The following is a 14,842-nucleotide window of genomic DNA, read 5'->3' as shown; positions in this document are numbered from 1 at the left end:
AACTCTGGGGAGGGGGACCAGGCCCTGAGCCCTGGGGAACGCTGGGGGGAGAGATGAGTTCCTGTGTCCTGGGTAACACTGGGGCCTTTTAGCATGGGAGACTAACAATTTGGGTCAGCTGAGAAGTTTGGTTATGTTTCATAGTGTGTACCTCGCCAGTGCAGGATCCTTTCTGTGGTTCTACTGACAGGTAGCTTTCTAACCTCTCGTAGAATACTCCTCAGTCTCCTTGGCATCCCTGCTCCAAACCTAAGGCTGGGACAGTGGCCTGACAGGAGAAAAGGAATAAGGACTGCATTTGTCCAGCTCCCTTACTGTTCACTCTTGATTTGGGTGGTGATTGACTCACACTCTTTGAGCATTATTTTTAATGCTGAAGAAACACTGGGTAGCTGGGCGATGGTAGTGCACACCTTTAATCCCAACACTTGGGAGGCAGAGACAGGTGGATCTCTGAGTTTGAGGCCAGCCTGGTGTACATAGGTGTTCCAGGACAGCCAAGACTGTTGCAGAGAGAAACACTGTCTTGAAAAAATACAAAACAAAACAAAATAATAAAAAAAAAAAAAGAAAGAAGAAAGGGGGAAAAAAAGAAACTGGTTAGAAGTCCAGAAGGAAACGGTTTTCTCTTGCCTGTGTTTTTCAGGAACCTGCATCAATAACACATCAGTGATGATGTTCAAAAAGGGAAGCTTTGAAATTGGAGCCACTGTTTACCCTGTTGCTATCAAGGTATAAGACCTCTGAGGCCAGCTCGAATGCACAAGTGGGAAGTGGGAACTGGGCAGAGCAGTAGTAGAAGAGGATGCTGGTGGGATGCATAGGGATGTGGGATATGGGAGGAAAAGGGCTTCCAGGTTCTGCAAACAGAAACTTCATAAGCTCTGTCATTGTGTCTTCACTACTTTGTTCTTTAGAGACTTTGTTAAAGCATAGGACACTCCATTGCACAGGTGACTTGTGCCAGTAGCAGAGGAGGGCTTGTAGGTTGAACTTGTACAGTGGGTAGAGAGGAGAGAATGGATGGCTCTTTGTTCTACTATGTGCAGTAAGCACTCCACCGCAGTGGGTTTCAGTGTCCTCATTCGAGCAACGATAGAATGGATCCTGGAGCTTCTCCACTCCTGTTTCCATCCTTCAGGAAGGAACTTGTCCTAACTGGAAACATGGAATGGTTCAACCAGTCAGCCTCCCTGTATTTTTCAATTTCCTTATCCCCCTTTAGTCTAGTGCAGATCTGTATTCCTTCTAAAAGAGTCTAGTCCTCAGAGTATTACCCCCCCAAACAGTTTGTTTTCAGTAATGTCAACATACTTAGGCTGAGATTTTAGAGCAGGATCCAAAGTTGTGATAGCTCTGTTTAGCCCCTGTCTTTCGGGTGTCTTTTTGCAGCGTTGTAGAAACGTGTCCACTTTGGTTTTCAGCTTTTCCACACAACTCCTGGGTAGCTAGACAATATATTCTACTAGCTAAGCAGAACACCGAGCCCACTAATACCTGAATATTGGCTGCAGGGTCACTGATGGGCAGCCATAAGTGGGGATGGCATGCCAAGGAATAGTCTTTATCAGAGCCTGCTGTTTGTGAAAGTAGAGAGTGGAGTCTATATCCCACATGTACTAGGGTTTTCCAGAGGAACAGAACAGGAGTGAACAAATGGGTTGTGTGTGAGTAGCTTACACGCTGTGGTCCATCTAATACAACAATGCCAGTTTCCCAGCAGAAAGTCCAAAAATGCAGTAGTTGTTCAGTCTCCAAGGCTTAGTTGGTCTTCAGTATATGCCAGAATCTTGTAGGCTCCAATGTGAGTGAAGGAATGGACTTGCCAGTGAAATAGATAATAAGCAGACAAAGAGCAAGCTTCATTCTTCCAGGTCCTTATATTGGCTAACACCAGAAGAAAGTGTGGCCCAGATTAAAGGTTAAATCTTCCCACCTCAAAAGATTCAGTTAAGGAAAAAAAAAAATCCCTCACAGATGTAGCCCCTTAGGTTTTAGTTCATTTCAGGTGTAGTCAAGTTGACAACCAAGAATAGCCATTGCACCACCAGTATCATCCTGCAGTCTGGCATAATGGTGTATGGAAGGTACTTTACCAGCTCTGCTTAGTGAGCTACCTGCCTTTTTTTCCTCACTGTGTTAACTTCTGTAGCATCACGGGGGTTGGGGGGGGTTAGCAGTAAAATGATTTAGACCTCATGCCAAATTCTAAATGTCATTTTATCTAGGCCCTGGGTGATACTTAGGGTTGGTCAGGGGATCACATTGGTAGAGCCTCTGCTATGCGGCCTGACTCTCACCCATTGTGAGACATGGAATCTTGAGAAGAGTTAGGACTTCTCTGCAGAATAAGACATGTAAATTTCCATCCTGTTTATATAGTAGACTTCCGCTCCACAGATATTTCTAGTTTTTGTTTTGTTTTGAAGTTCTGTTGGTGTCTGGACGTGGGCAGCTTCAGCAGTGACAGTGCTTCTGTCACATTTCTGCAGTCACGTCACAGTCTGGTTTTGAGAGTGCTGACTGTTGTTTTGAACTTTTGTTTTGCCGTGGTGTCTGCCTGGATGGGAAGAGAATCAGTGCTAAACAGAGATCTTGGTCTCTTCTAACACAACTTCTGCTCATGTGCTTGTAACAAGAGAGTCAGTTTTATGTTTGAAACAGGTCTCCCTGTGTTACCCAGCCTGGTCTCAAGCTCCCAGGCTCAATCATCCCTATTATGTTTTCCAAGTAGCTGGGATGACAGGTGTACTCCAGTACGACTGACTAGCTGCCCTATCTTTGTAGTCATATACCGTAGATTAGTTTAATTTTTTTTTTTTTTTTTTATTTTCGAGACAGGGTTTCTCTGGGGCTTTGGGGCCTGTCCTGGAATAGCTCTTGTAGACCAGGCTGGCCTCGAACTCACAAAGATCCTCCTGCCTCTGCCTCCCAAATGCTGGGATTAAAGGCGTGCGCCACCACCGTCCAGCCATAGATTAGTTTTAAATTTTTATTCTCCCTTGCTTTTTACTGGTATTAAAAAATTCACTATTGCTATTTTTTTTAAAAAATATTTTTTTACTTTATGTGCATTGGTGTTTCGCTTGCATGTATGTCTGTGTGAGGGTGTAGGTTCTCCTGGAGCTGAAATTGCAGATAGTTGTGAGCTGCCATGTTGGTGCTGGGAATTAAACCAGGATCCTCTGGAGGAGTAGCCAGTTCTCTTAACTACTGAGCCATCTCTCCAGCCCCTACTGTTGCTGTTTTTAAATTTTATGTATATGATTGTTTTTGTCTGCATGCATCTGTGCACAGCTTATGTACCTGGTGCCTGAGGAAGCCACAAAAGAATATTAGAACCCTTGGAATCGGAGTTACAAATGACTTTAAGTTGACATGTAGGTGCTGGGAATTGAAGCCAGGTCCTCTGGAGGAGCAGCCAGTGCTCTTAACTGCTGAGCCGTCTCTCCAGTTCCTCTTAGTGGTATTTAAGGTGTATTCATTAATGTGTTAGGTTTTTTAGTTTCTGTTGTTAAATCTATATTTTTATAGTTAGGACTTAATCTCAGCAGAGTAGTTCAGTATTCTGAATTGGACAGTTGAAACCCCATCCACCGGCATCTCCATGAATCGCCATGACAGTACTCTACAGACATCCTTCTGTCAAGAAGGGAACAGTGGTGGCACCTCGATCCTGTGGGATAGCTCTTGAGATGCTTTCATTTGTTCATTCTCCGTGCTGACCCTTGGTTTGTGCTTTTGCGGTCAGTGCACTGCCTTATCTATTTCCTCTAACATTTGGTAGCAACCGCCCATGCTCTGCTCAGGCAGCCTTCTCAAGGACTCAGCTCTTCCTGTTACTTCTCATGTAACCTTCCTCACCAGACTTCCTACTGCTGAGGTTACTGTGGGCTAATGGTTGAGGAGTTGCAATCATTTCTCACAACACCCTTGAAAACAAGCCTTTTCTCTCCATTAAAATCATTGACAAACGCAAGTACCTAATACACCTATTTGTTGAGACCTCATGAGACTAATGGGTGTGGACCCATTTGCTAATGAATACTGGTGATTTAATTAGCAGAGTTTTCTGGCCATATAGAAATTCACTTTGTTAGAATTATAAATATGTAAATTATATTTGCAATACTTAAGGGTTTTTTTTTTGCAATGTTTAAGTTTTAATATAGTATATTGCAAGCTTTGTAAGTGTTTCTTAGTCTTCAGCATCAGAAGTTTTCCTTTGAATGTCCCGTGAAAAAGTTGATTATGTGTGAAGGTGTCTTTGTTTATACTTTATGTACATTAGGAGATGCCTTGATGTTTAAGATAGGCCTCATAAGAGAGGAAAGGATGCATGAAGCAAGCACAGTGGACTGTTCCTAATGATTGAACCTAGGAAATGAGTGGCTGGTATTTTGTTATCCTGCATTCTGTTTTTGGATTGTCTGGAAATGTTTGCTTGTGAGAGCAGGGTAAGGCTCTGAGGCAAGAACTGTTTGGGTGTGGTGGTCAGGAAAGACCTCCCTGATGGCCTGAGTGAACCTGGAGGCCATGACCTTAGAGCCATGGGTCCCTGCCCCTGTGGACCCTCCCCAAGCACTGGTATAGTCCTTGTATCCAGTCTCCTTTCCTTTTGCAGTATGACCCTCAGTTTGGTGACGCCTTCTGGAACAGCAGCAAGTACGGGATGGTGACATACTTGCTGAGGATGATGACCAGCTGGGCCATCGTCTGCAGCGTTTGGTACCTGCCTGCTATGACCAGAGAGGTAGGTCTCTCCGGTCCTCCAGCGCAAGTCTTCGTGTGTGTTTCAAGAGTCTGGCAGAGCATTTTCATTCTTTCTCTGTTACAGAAAGATGAAGATGCTGTGCAGTTTGCTAACAGGGTGAAGTCTGCCATTGCCCGGCAGGGAGGATTGGTAGACCTTCTATGGTGAGTAGAGCTGACTCCAGAGAATATGCACCTCTGTGGCAAAGGGCTCCTCCCTGGCACAGAGCATGAAACCTGCTGGCCATAGAGAAGAACTCTCCAGGCACCTTTCCTTAGTTCCAGCCATTAATGCCAGTGCTGTGTTATCCTCGGGAATGTAGAGTTGTGGGCCTTTGCCCGGTCTGTTGGGACTTCCAGACAGTTTGTGCCTCTAGGTAGAGATGACCCTATTCTGTTTGGAAACTTCAGAGGGAAGAATGTAGAATTTCCTCTGTTGTCTGTGTGCTGTGTTTGAAAAGTCCGCATCTCCTTTTCTACATTTTCTTGCCTGTCTCCTAGCAGAGGAGGTGACACTTTTTCTGTACAGATTATAGGTCTCTTGCAACTACTTATTTGTGCCATTTGTAGTATGAAAGCAACCAAAGAGAATACATGAACAAGTAGTCATGACTGTCTCACTGAAACTTCCTTACAGGAACAGATGTAAGGCAGGGTCTGAGCTTTTGTTCCGTGGGTCTAAATTAACACCTAGTGTCCGCAGGAGTTAAACTCAAGTTAAAGAGGAGCTTGATTCATGATTCCTGCCAGATTTTGGCCATATAATGCATCTGTCATACCGCAGAGCTGACCAGTGGCCTTCTCTGTTGCTATATTAGCCTTTTTCTTTCCAGGGATGGTGGATTGAAGAGAGAAAAAGTGAAGGACACATTCAAGGAGGAGCAGCAGAAACTGTATAGCAAGATGATTGTTGGTAACCATGAGGACCGGAGCCGGTCCTGAACCTCTGCCTGGCCCTGGCTGGAGCTGCCACCTTTAAATTCTGACAAGTGAGCCAGCTGGAGTTGTTGCTGCCACAACCTCTGCCACCATCCCTGCCACCCACTGCTGCATCTTCCAGACTCTGGCCCTCAGGCTGTTCTGGGCTCCAGGACTCCTGAGCTTCATCAGAGCCCCATGCGCTGCCTGCTGTCCTCTAACCAGAAAGCTGCTAGCCGGGGCTCCCCAGGACAAAATGCCTCTTGTTCCTTTATAATAAGCCTGTAAGAGGAAGACCATTAAAGCAGCTCTGTGGTATGCTAGCTGGTGGGAAGGCGGGCCCTATTCTTGTCCTGAGAGAATGTTGGGTGTTACTGTGTAGGGACATACACATGCTGGGGAAAGTCAGAAGAGACACTGCTGAGGCAGGTGCCCAAACAACCTCCAGCCTGGGAGCTTTTAGATGGGACAAGAAGAAAGCTATCTACAGGAGTATTAGTTCCACTCAGCAGATGGAGTTGTAAGTTCTTGTGTCTTGCTTACGAAGATCAGCAGAGGAGATAGGAAGAAGCCAGTGGGCCGCTGGCCAGCTAGCTAGCCCCAGGAAGATTTGATTCAGACTCCAGGCTGAGCCTGAGTCCCCCACATGACTTGTCTGTTTACTGTGTCTCAGTTTCCCTGTCTGTTACATGGAATTGCCAAGGGTGGAAATAACCTACCTCACAGGGTTGTTGTGGGGATTCTAGTGCTAGTATATGTGAAGGAAATGGATGGTGGTCTCACAGGGACGGCTTCATAGAATGTGGCAGGACAAGGTCAGCATTCACAGCTGCTGCCCAGGATTTAAACTTGTTTTGTGAGTAAATAAAACTGGATGGTAAATGAACTTAGGAACTTTGCCTTCACTCCCCGAGAAATGTATTTCTTGCCATTTAACAGCGGTAGTACTTGAAAATGACCCTGGCCTGCAGGGTCTGGAATGAGGATAGTATTGCTCAGGAGAGGGTAACCTTTCAGATTAGATGTTTTCATGTCTTATTTCTAGCTTTCTCTCCAGATGAGAGCCATGGAAACAAACTGTTGATGAGGTTGGAGAGAGGCCCTGTCGGTGGCATTCTGGATTTGAGAACTGTGGGACACGGCAGATATTAAGGCATGAGGAGGGAGCAGAGTGCTGGGGAGGACTGATGAGTTAGGCAGGAGGGATGGGTACACTGCATGCACCCATGGGAGAAATGGCAGGCCTGCAAGCCGCCCAGCAACACCAAAGTCAGCCTCTATTTCTTCTGAGGTCTACCAACTTCGAATTCCTCCAAAGGAAGAGTTCCCTGCTACCCACATGATCTCCAAGTCTAGGAGTGCAGCCTGGCTCCCAAGGCTATGAACTGATGCCACTCTGACACTTGAGAACCTGTGGTGTCACCCCACCTTCCTCCCATTCCCTCCTGCCTGCTCCATTCCCAGTGGAAAACACTTTTCAAATAAAAACACCAATGACTGTAAGAACAGCCTCGTGGGGACTGTTTTACAAATGTTCAAAAATAAAAAGTGGGTCTCGGCTTATGTAGAACGTAGTGTTTCAGTGCTGTCCTTTGAGACGGAAGCTGGTGGTTCGATTCACAATCTGTAGAGAGTTTTTAATCTTGTGTTAACTCAGATCACATCCTGCTCACCCATGGCACAGTGGGGAACAGTGAGAAGTCTGCATCTTTCCTCGGCACTGGTCCAGGAACTCAGGCTGGTCTGCCATGTGTAACTGGGTCCTGCAGGTTCTCAGTCACTGAAAGCCGTGTGGTACAAACTTGGTCTCATGGACAGCCTGAATACATGAGAGCTCGATCCCACTGGTCAGTCTGCTGCTCCCTTGCTGTGTTGTCTTTATTTCTCTATTTTCTGACTTAAGCCAGGTGAATCTGAGGCCTTACACACCTCTGAAGTTTCAGTAGGTGTATGCGTGTGCACCTATGTGCATAACAGATGTGTGGGTAGCAGTGCTTATGGAGGCCGGAGAGCAGCCTCGGCTGTTCGTTCTCCTATCGGGCCTCACCTTGGTTTTTGAGACGGGGTCTCTTTGCCCTAGGATGATTGGCCCGTGAGTCTGTCGTCTCTGCTTTCCCAGCACAGCAATTCAAAGTAGACGCCACCTTCCTAGCTTTTTTTTTTTAAACATTGGTTCTAGGAGCTCACACTCAGGGCTTCATGCTTGCAATACAAGTGCTTTATTGACTGAGCTCTTATTCCAGCTCCAGCTCCATTAGAAGCCCATTGCTCACATGTGAGCCTTGAGCCCTAAAATTGTGTGGGTCCATTTTGAGCTGTTGAGTCCCCCTGCAAACCCAGCTTGGAAGCTAACCACTTCAGGGCCCAGACCTGCTGGATAGTTGGGATTATGGATCACAGACAGTTTTCACTCAAACAGGACTTTGTTACCAACTAGTTAAAGAGCTTTCTAATCAGGTCAGTAAAAGTCCTCTGATAATAGGACGGAAGCTCAGTAGAAGGACGTCAGCCTGGCCAGGCCCTATAAATAAAGCTTGGGAGCCAGTTTACATCAGCACCACTCCCTGTTGGTGTCCTTCAGAGAAGAAAGAAACCTTGATGTGTGAGAGATGGTGGGCCAGGACAGTAGCAAGGGGCTTCTAGATATTGAAAGGCTGGCTAGTGGACACTAACCAGTTGCCTTGTGGCGATCTGGGCCTATAAACCCTGTGGTTTCCTTCTACAATTCACCAAATGCCCACTGTCTGGGTTGGTGTTCACTGCTGGCCGCTGGTGTCTGAAAGATACTACCATGTCGCTGCAGGTGCCATCCACCTGCTGTACATCTTAGCTGCCAGACTCAGTTTCTCCAGGTGCACCCTCCTGGGTGGCCCGGAATATCCCAACTCATGCGCACAGACCCGTGGACAGGCTAAGAGATGACCATCTGGCCATCTATCTTTCACCGCACTCACTCCCCTCTCCCCCAGTCAATATGTCTCTCTCCGATGGGAAAGTTAATAAATTTTGCTCTAGATTAAAAGTATTGATTATTTCATTTGTAAACAATAAATAAAAAGGAGGAACTTTTCACTGCACCAGGGCTAGCGTCTGGTGTATTTTGCTGGTGAAATTTTGCTTGCTGTTTGGGGGGGGGTGGGCTTCTCATATGCATTCCGACCGGCCAGCAGCATTGATTTCCTATTAGTCTCCCAGCACCACCCAGTAACACATCATTTCAGTACCTGCTATTAATGGTCTTTTGATAAATAATCACTTGTAAGTCAATAAATTTTTATTAAACACTGTAGCTCTTTGATTTATTAAAATCCGACCATGTTTGTCTGGGAGAAAAGGGATGCTGAATTGAAGTGGATATCTCCATACATCTTCCTGACGCGGAGCAGTCACTGCACACTCCAGAGAAAAACAATTGCATTTTAACAGAAACAAAACAGCCGAGTTTGGAACTTGGGCCCAGGGAAACTTTATCTCAGTCAGTGTCGCGCTTACTCTGCCGGGAGCAATAGCAGGCCAGCAGAGGAAGAACTTGTGTTGGCTTCTGAGCGAGCAGTGCCATCCCCTGCTTGACTGCCTCTGGATGGCACTGAGGGGCCTGGGCAGGTCCCTGGGGCACATACTAAGCAACCTTTTCCAGGGTCAAGTGGACCCTGGATCAAACACCTGTAGGAGTAGATACTTAAAATAGATTGGAGACAAAGGACCTTTTAACTAACAGGCCATCTTTCCAAAGCCACACCCAGGTCAGGGAATGCCTAGAGACGATGGATGTTGATCATAAAAGTGAGCCAACAGCTACAGATTGGAAGTCTGTCTTTTGTCCCATACAGTGTGAAGTGTTTGACACCTGAAGCCTGGCTGTACATCAGTTGCTCTATGGAGCTGCTCAGCCAGAGTCCTTACCCAGAGGGATGTTAGGGAAAGGGCAATCAGGCTGGATGGTCACTGTCAGAACAGCTGGGGCTTGGAGAGGTGGCTCGGTGTTAAGAGCACTGCTGTTCAAGGGTCTCAGTTAGGTTCCCAGCACTCAAACAGCTTACAGCTGCCTGTGACTCCAGTTCTAGGGACCTGGTGTCTTTCTGGCCTCCAAAGACTGCACACACAAATGATTTTTAAAAACTCTGGAGGCCCTTGGCCCTACTCTTGGTCATCTGTCAGTACCTAGCGTGGTGGGCAGAGACATGACAGGGGAGGTGGGAAGAAGTCCACGAGCCAGGTCCGCGCACCTTTAATCCAGCACCGTGGAGACGGAGAGGTGGATCTCTGGATTCAAGGCTAGCTTGGTCTACGTAGTGGATTCTAGGCCTGCATGGAATACACAGTGAGAACCTGGATCAGGAAAAATACAATGGATTGGTGCTCTCTTGACAACTACCTGCTGCCGGCATTTCCTCTTCGGTCCCCATCTAAGGTGGCAGGGAGTCATCTGACTTTGAAGGGTGAACCGCAAGGATTGGCACACTACTGTTTGAACGCGTGACTTTGTGTCCCCAGATGCAGGAGGTTGGTCAAGGAGCCTGGCTCCTCTTCTAAGGACTTCAGACCTGTGCCTGAGCCCCAGTCCCAATGTCATTGGGTGGTGTGCCACACCCAGGAAGTCAAAGGAAGCATGAATAGAGCTTTGTAGAACATGGGTGACTTGGATTTTCATGTGCAAAATTCAAGCCCATTTTTTGCTTTGTAGCCTAAGTTGATCTTGAACCTGTTATACTTCCACTAGGCCTCCTGAGTGTAGATCCCCAGCTCAAGACCACTCTCAAGGTGGAACAGACAACTTCCTAACCCTTGCCACTTCCCCTCACTTCTGCCCAGGTTCATTCCAATCATCTGTTTCCTCTGCTCCAAGATGACTTCCTGAGGTCAAAAGCGCTGGGAGAGGGGCATCATGCTCGGAAGCTTCTGTTGTAGCTGAAGTGGAGGCTAGGGAAGTGAAGCTGGGACAAAGTTGGCATCACAAAGGACATTTGGGCATCACCCACCAGCAACCTCACCACCTGTTGAAACCAGAAGACAACGTAAGATTAAGGGAACAGCAGAGGTTGGGGATCTCCAGAAAAGAGGAGGTGGTTATCCTAGGGATAGCTGTGATCATGTGGGTTTTTTTCTTTCTCTTGACTCCGTGGGCCTGCAACCACATTTGAAAGACACTTGAGCCATGTCTCGGATCACCGACGCAGTACTGAGAGAACGAACCGTAGCTAGGGCGTTCCTTCTGGATCCCATGAGTTTCGGTGGAAGATGCCCTCAGGCTGCCCAAGATCTGCATCCCATCCCACGACCTAGACGAGCAGCAGGTGGCGACTGGAGGCCACTGGATGCATGGGCCCTCCTGCTTGGCCTTCTCCTTGTGCATGATGCTCTGTACAGGGCCCTGAGAAGGCCTTGCTGCAGCAGATTGATCAGCCAGCTGTGATTTGTCATTTCTGAGACAGGAGCTGTTTTCTCTTGCTTCAGGAGGCCCCTTCGACACCTGCTTTATTTTTCTTCCTGCGCTGACGTGACGGGAGACAGGTGTTAAACTACTTAATCACTTTAAAATTGTTTTAATTTTCTGTTTTTTATTGATCGCTCCAGCACCAATTAATCAGCTCACTGGACCAGGCAGTTAGTACATTAAAAATTGTCAGGGAGGCCGTGCATCTTGCAAAATGTCTAAAAAATATTCGGCTAACAAATTTTGTTTTTCCTTGGCATGCAACAGTACTTGGCCCATGGACCTACCTCCCACTCATAAAGGACCTCTTCCTCTGGGATTTTCATGTCGGAATATTGGGGGTACAGGAGGAACCCAGGCCCAGGCTCTCGATAGAGATGAGCGGAAGCAGTAACCTTCACTTGCCTCTGTGCACCTCCTCTCCGCTTAGCTTGCGGAGCAGCCCTAGCTCAGCTCTAACCAGGTTTTCCTTCCGTGGGACACCAGCACTTTTCACCTTCTCACGGTGCCAAAGCTTTCTCCCTGGGGCAAGGGATGGCTGAACTTGGTAAACTGTCTTGGCAGACAACTGTACCATACTGTCTTATCCCTGCTCCCCCAGTAATGAGCCTGGAGCCTTTCTGTGGGGTGTTCTGGGTAGCCACACTGCCCTCACTACTGCCCCACGCACTACAAACCCTTGACTCACCTGTAATCACCCCACTAGAAAACGATGCAGCCATTGCCTCATTGTTCTTCCGGAGTTACATAAACCACAGATGCTCTCCAGGAGCCAGCATCACTTCTAGAGAGCAGACACACTTGCTTTCCCGTTTCTCCCTTTGGCTCGGATTACCTATTGCTTTGTTACGGCAAGGCCTGCCTGCATAACCTGGGTTGTGGTTGCTTTCTGGTGGGTGCCCTCACCCCAAAATGTCTTTTCGCTCACTTGCTCCCTCTAGGTCCATCTATTTTATTTCCCCGTGTGGGCTGGAGTCACCCTCACCCCACCCCACACCTTGCCGTTGCCACAGGAGACTCCACCAAACCTCAGGCAGCCTTTGCGGATATCGTTTCTGGAAGGGCCAGGACACGAGCCTTGCCCACGAGGGTGCTTAGGAGATGTGAGGCTCCCGAGGGCCAGGCCCAGTGTTCTCTGCATCCTGGTGGCTGCCCTCAGCCCCACCTGCTCTGTATTAATTGTTATATGATTGGGTTAGCATGTATAATCTAGTATTGATTTTTCTCTCTGGATGCCACGGCTTTATTTGCTCACACCTGCCTTGTGTTTAATTGGTGCTTTGCTCTGGAAACAAGAGATCCTATCAGCCTGTTGGGTTTTCCCTGGGCACACTGGCATGCACACAGCCCAGCACCCACCCTCTCTCGGCCTCTCCCTGACCTTCCCACCTCCAGGCATTCCTGGGGTGTGAGGGGAGTGGGCAGTGACCCAGAAGGGCCTTTTTTTTAAATACTTGACCTCATAAGTGTGGGTTCAATTTTCATTGTGTGAAGTGGTGTGTGTGTGTGAGAGAGAGACAGAGACAGAGACAGAGACAGAGACAGAGACAGAGAGACAGAGATATGAAGGGAGGGAGGGAGAGAGAGAGAAAGAGAAAAAGAGAGAGATCTCGTAGGGGAAGGAAAGACTGTCTTTGGAGTTGGACCTGGGTTCATGTCTACCCTCTCTGTGTATATGACCTGATACTAACCCATTGCATTTTTTGAACTCTGATGTCGCTTCATTGCTGAAGAATACCGCTGTATAGGATTCTTGGAGGTTGTGTGCCAGCCTGTATAAAGCTTGGCACACTCTAGGTGCTCAATAAACAGCCCCTCCTTTGTCACTGTCCTCTTCGGCCTTCACAGCTACATATTGCCTGGTACAGCCCTCGGCATGGAGATCAGTCCTGGACACTTTGTTAGTTCGTATGTCCTGGTTGTGCCTGGTGCCCCCTCACCTAGCCCAAGGCCAGGATTTCTGTCTCCTCCTGTGCCTGCTTACTACCATTCTTAACACACCCAGGCTGTCGTCTGTATTTTTGATTTCTATTTTCCTGACTGGTCTGGCGTCTGGCCCAGTTCACCCTGGACTTTCTGCAGTGAAGGGAAGATGTAAGAGCTGGAAGCAAACACTGGCTTCCTGTTGACACACGCTTGGCCAGGTGAATGCACTACCCTCAGGTTAGTAAGACTAATGGGGCTTGTTTCCTGCCGGGAGAGGCCCCATGAGGACTCTGTACACTGTTTCTGGGCTGACAGTGGAGACACCATCCTGCCAACTGCTGTTCAGGAGAGAGAGGTCTGCTGTTTCCAATGGTGTGTTTCCTCCTCGGGCCAGGGCAGGGGAAGAATTGCTGATTAAGGACTGGAAGCTGCCTGTGTCCTGCCCCGATGGAGTAGTTTTTATAAGAACCCCTCCCCAGTAGGTTTCAAATGTACCTAGGGGCTGACCTGCCCTTCTCTCCAAGTATGTGGACCCTTGTACTTGGGCGGGAAGCGTGGTTGAATGGTTCATTGTCTCCCTGCGGAGTGAGGGAGGGGTTCACAGGAAGGCTAGAATCAGTGTGGCACCTGGCGAAAGAGTGTCAGAGCAAGGAGTCCCGGTCAGGAGGTGATGTCACAGGAGTACTACAGAGCAGTGGCAATTCCATGATTGGTTAGCCTCATCGAACAGCCCACGGCATATCATCCAGAGGAGTCGTGATCTGGGTCTGTACCCTCTAAAGTCCATGTGTTAACTGCCTGATTTCCATTGGGAGGTGGTAGAAACTCTTAAGAGTGTGGTCTAACCGGAGTTTTAGGTCTTTTGGGGTATGCTCTTGAAGGATACTGAGCCTTCTCTCTCTCGGCTTCTTGGCCCTCGTGAGGGAGCAGCTTTGCTCAACCATGGGTTCTCTACTCTACCATCACGCCTGCCTCACCTCAGACTCAAAGCAACGGAACCAAGCATGCTGGCTAGCTTTATGTCAACCGGACACAAGCTGGAGTCACTGGAGAAGAGGGAGCCTCAGCAGAGAAAATGCCTCCCTGAGATCCAACTGGAGGCAAGCCTGTGGGGCATTTTCTTAATTAGCGTTTGGGGGGGGCATTATGGGGCCACCATTGGGCACCTGGTGGCCCTGGGCTCTATGAGAAAGCATGCTGAGCAAGCCACGAGAAACAAGCCCATGAGCAGCATCCTCCACGGCCTCTGCGTCAACGCCTGCCTCTGGGTTCCTGCCCAGTTTGAGTTCCTGCCTTGGCTTCCCTCAGTGGCCTGACTCAGGGTCTGTAAGTCAAATAAACCCTCTCCTCCCTGAGTTGCTTTGGTCACGGTGTTTCATCACAACCCTCCACCGCACTGCAACGTCCTTTCTCTCACCTTCAAAGTGGCATTAAAACCTGCAGCGTACAATCCTTTTGGCGGAGGTGTAGCTGCGCCTGCCCCGAAGCTGTGAGTGTGGAAGAGCTGTCCCCGCTGCTGTCTGCCATGCAGTGATGTGGCAGGGAGAGAGAGATGCACCACCTTACCCCTCACCCCTACTGCCAGTGACAGGGAGCAAGCTCACTCTCCCTTACCAGCTGCAGCACTCAAAAACGTGTGCCCCGCCCCTTGCCTGGGCAGCACCGTAGAGCTGACCCTGTTGGTAGAGATGTGGGTGAGTTTAGCCCCGATGTTGTAAGCAGGGGAGAGCGGTTCTCGCTGCTCATCTGTTGTGTGGCAGCATAGGCAGGGGAGAGATGTGGGTGACTCCCACCCCCATCAGTGCCTGAGGC

At 48.4% G+C, this 14,842-nt stretch overlaps 1 protein-coding gene across 1 annotated transcript in view; it reads left to right on the top strand.

Moving 5' to 3' along the window:
• Window positions 1-7,239, top strand: part of Gpat4 (glycerol-3-phosphate acyltransferase 4) — a 39,542-nt gene extending 32,303 nt beyond the window's left edge. The window contains exons 10-13 of the mRNA XM_005362429.3: window positions 647-732; window positions 4,625-4,753; window positions 4,838-4,917; window positions 5,586-7,239. Of these exons, the coding sequence (XP_005362486.1) occupies window positions 647-732; window positions 4,625-4,753; window positions 4,838-4,917; window positions 5,586-5,694 (404 nt within the window). The 3' untranslated portion in view covers window positions 5,695-7,239. The remainder of the gene's footprint in view (window positions 1-646; window positions 733-4,624; window positions 4,754-4,837; window positions 4,918-5,585) is intronic.
• The last annotated feature ends 7,603 nt before the right edge of the window (window positions 7,240-14,842 follow it).

This window comes from Microtus ochrogaster, linkage group LG7_11 (genome assembly GCF_000317375.1).
Source record: "Microtus ochrogaster isolate Prairie Vole_2 linkage group LG7_11, MicOch1.0, whole genome shotgun sequence".
Taxonomy (NCBI): Eukaryota; Metazoa; Chordata; class Mammalia; order Rodentia; family Cricetidae; genus Microtus; species Microtus ochrogaster.
The sequence above is the reverse complement of the archived record's forward strand: the minus strand, read 5'-3'. Positions and strand labels throughout refer to the sequence as shown.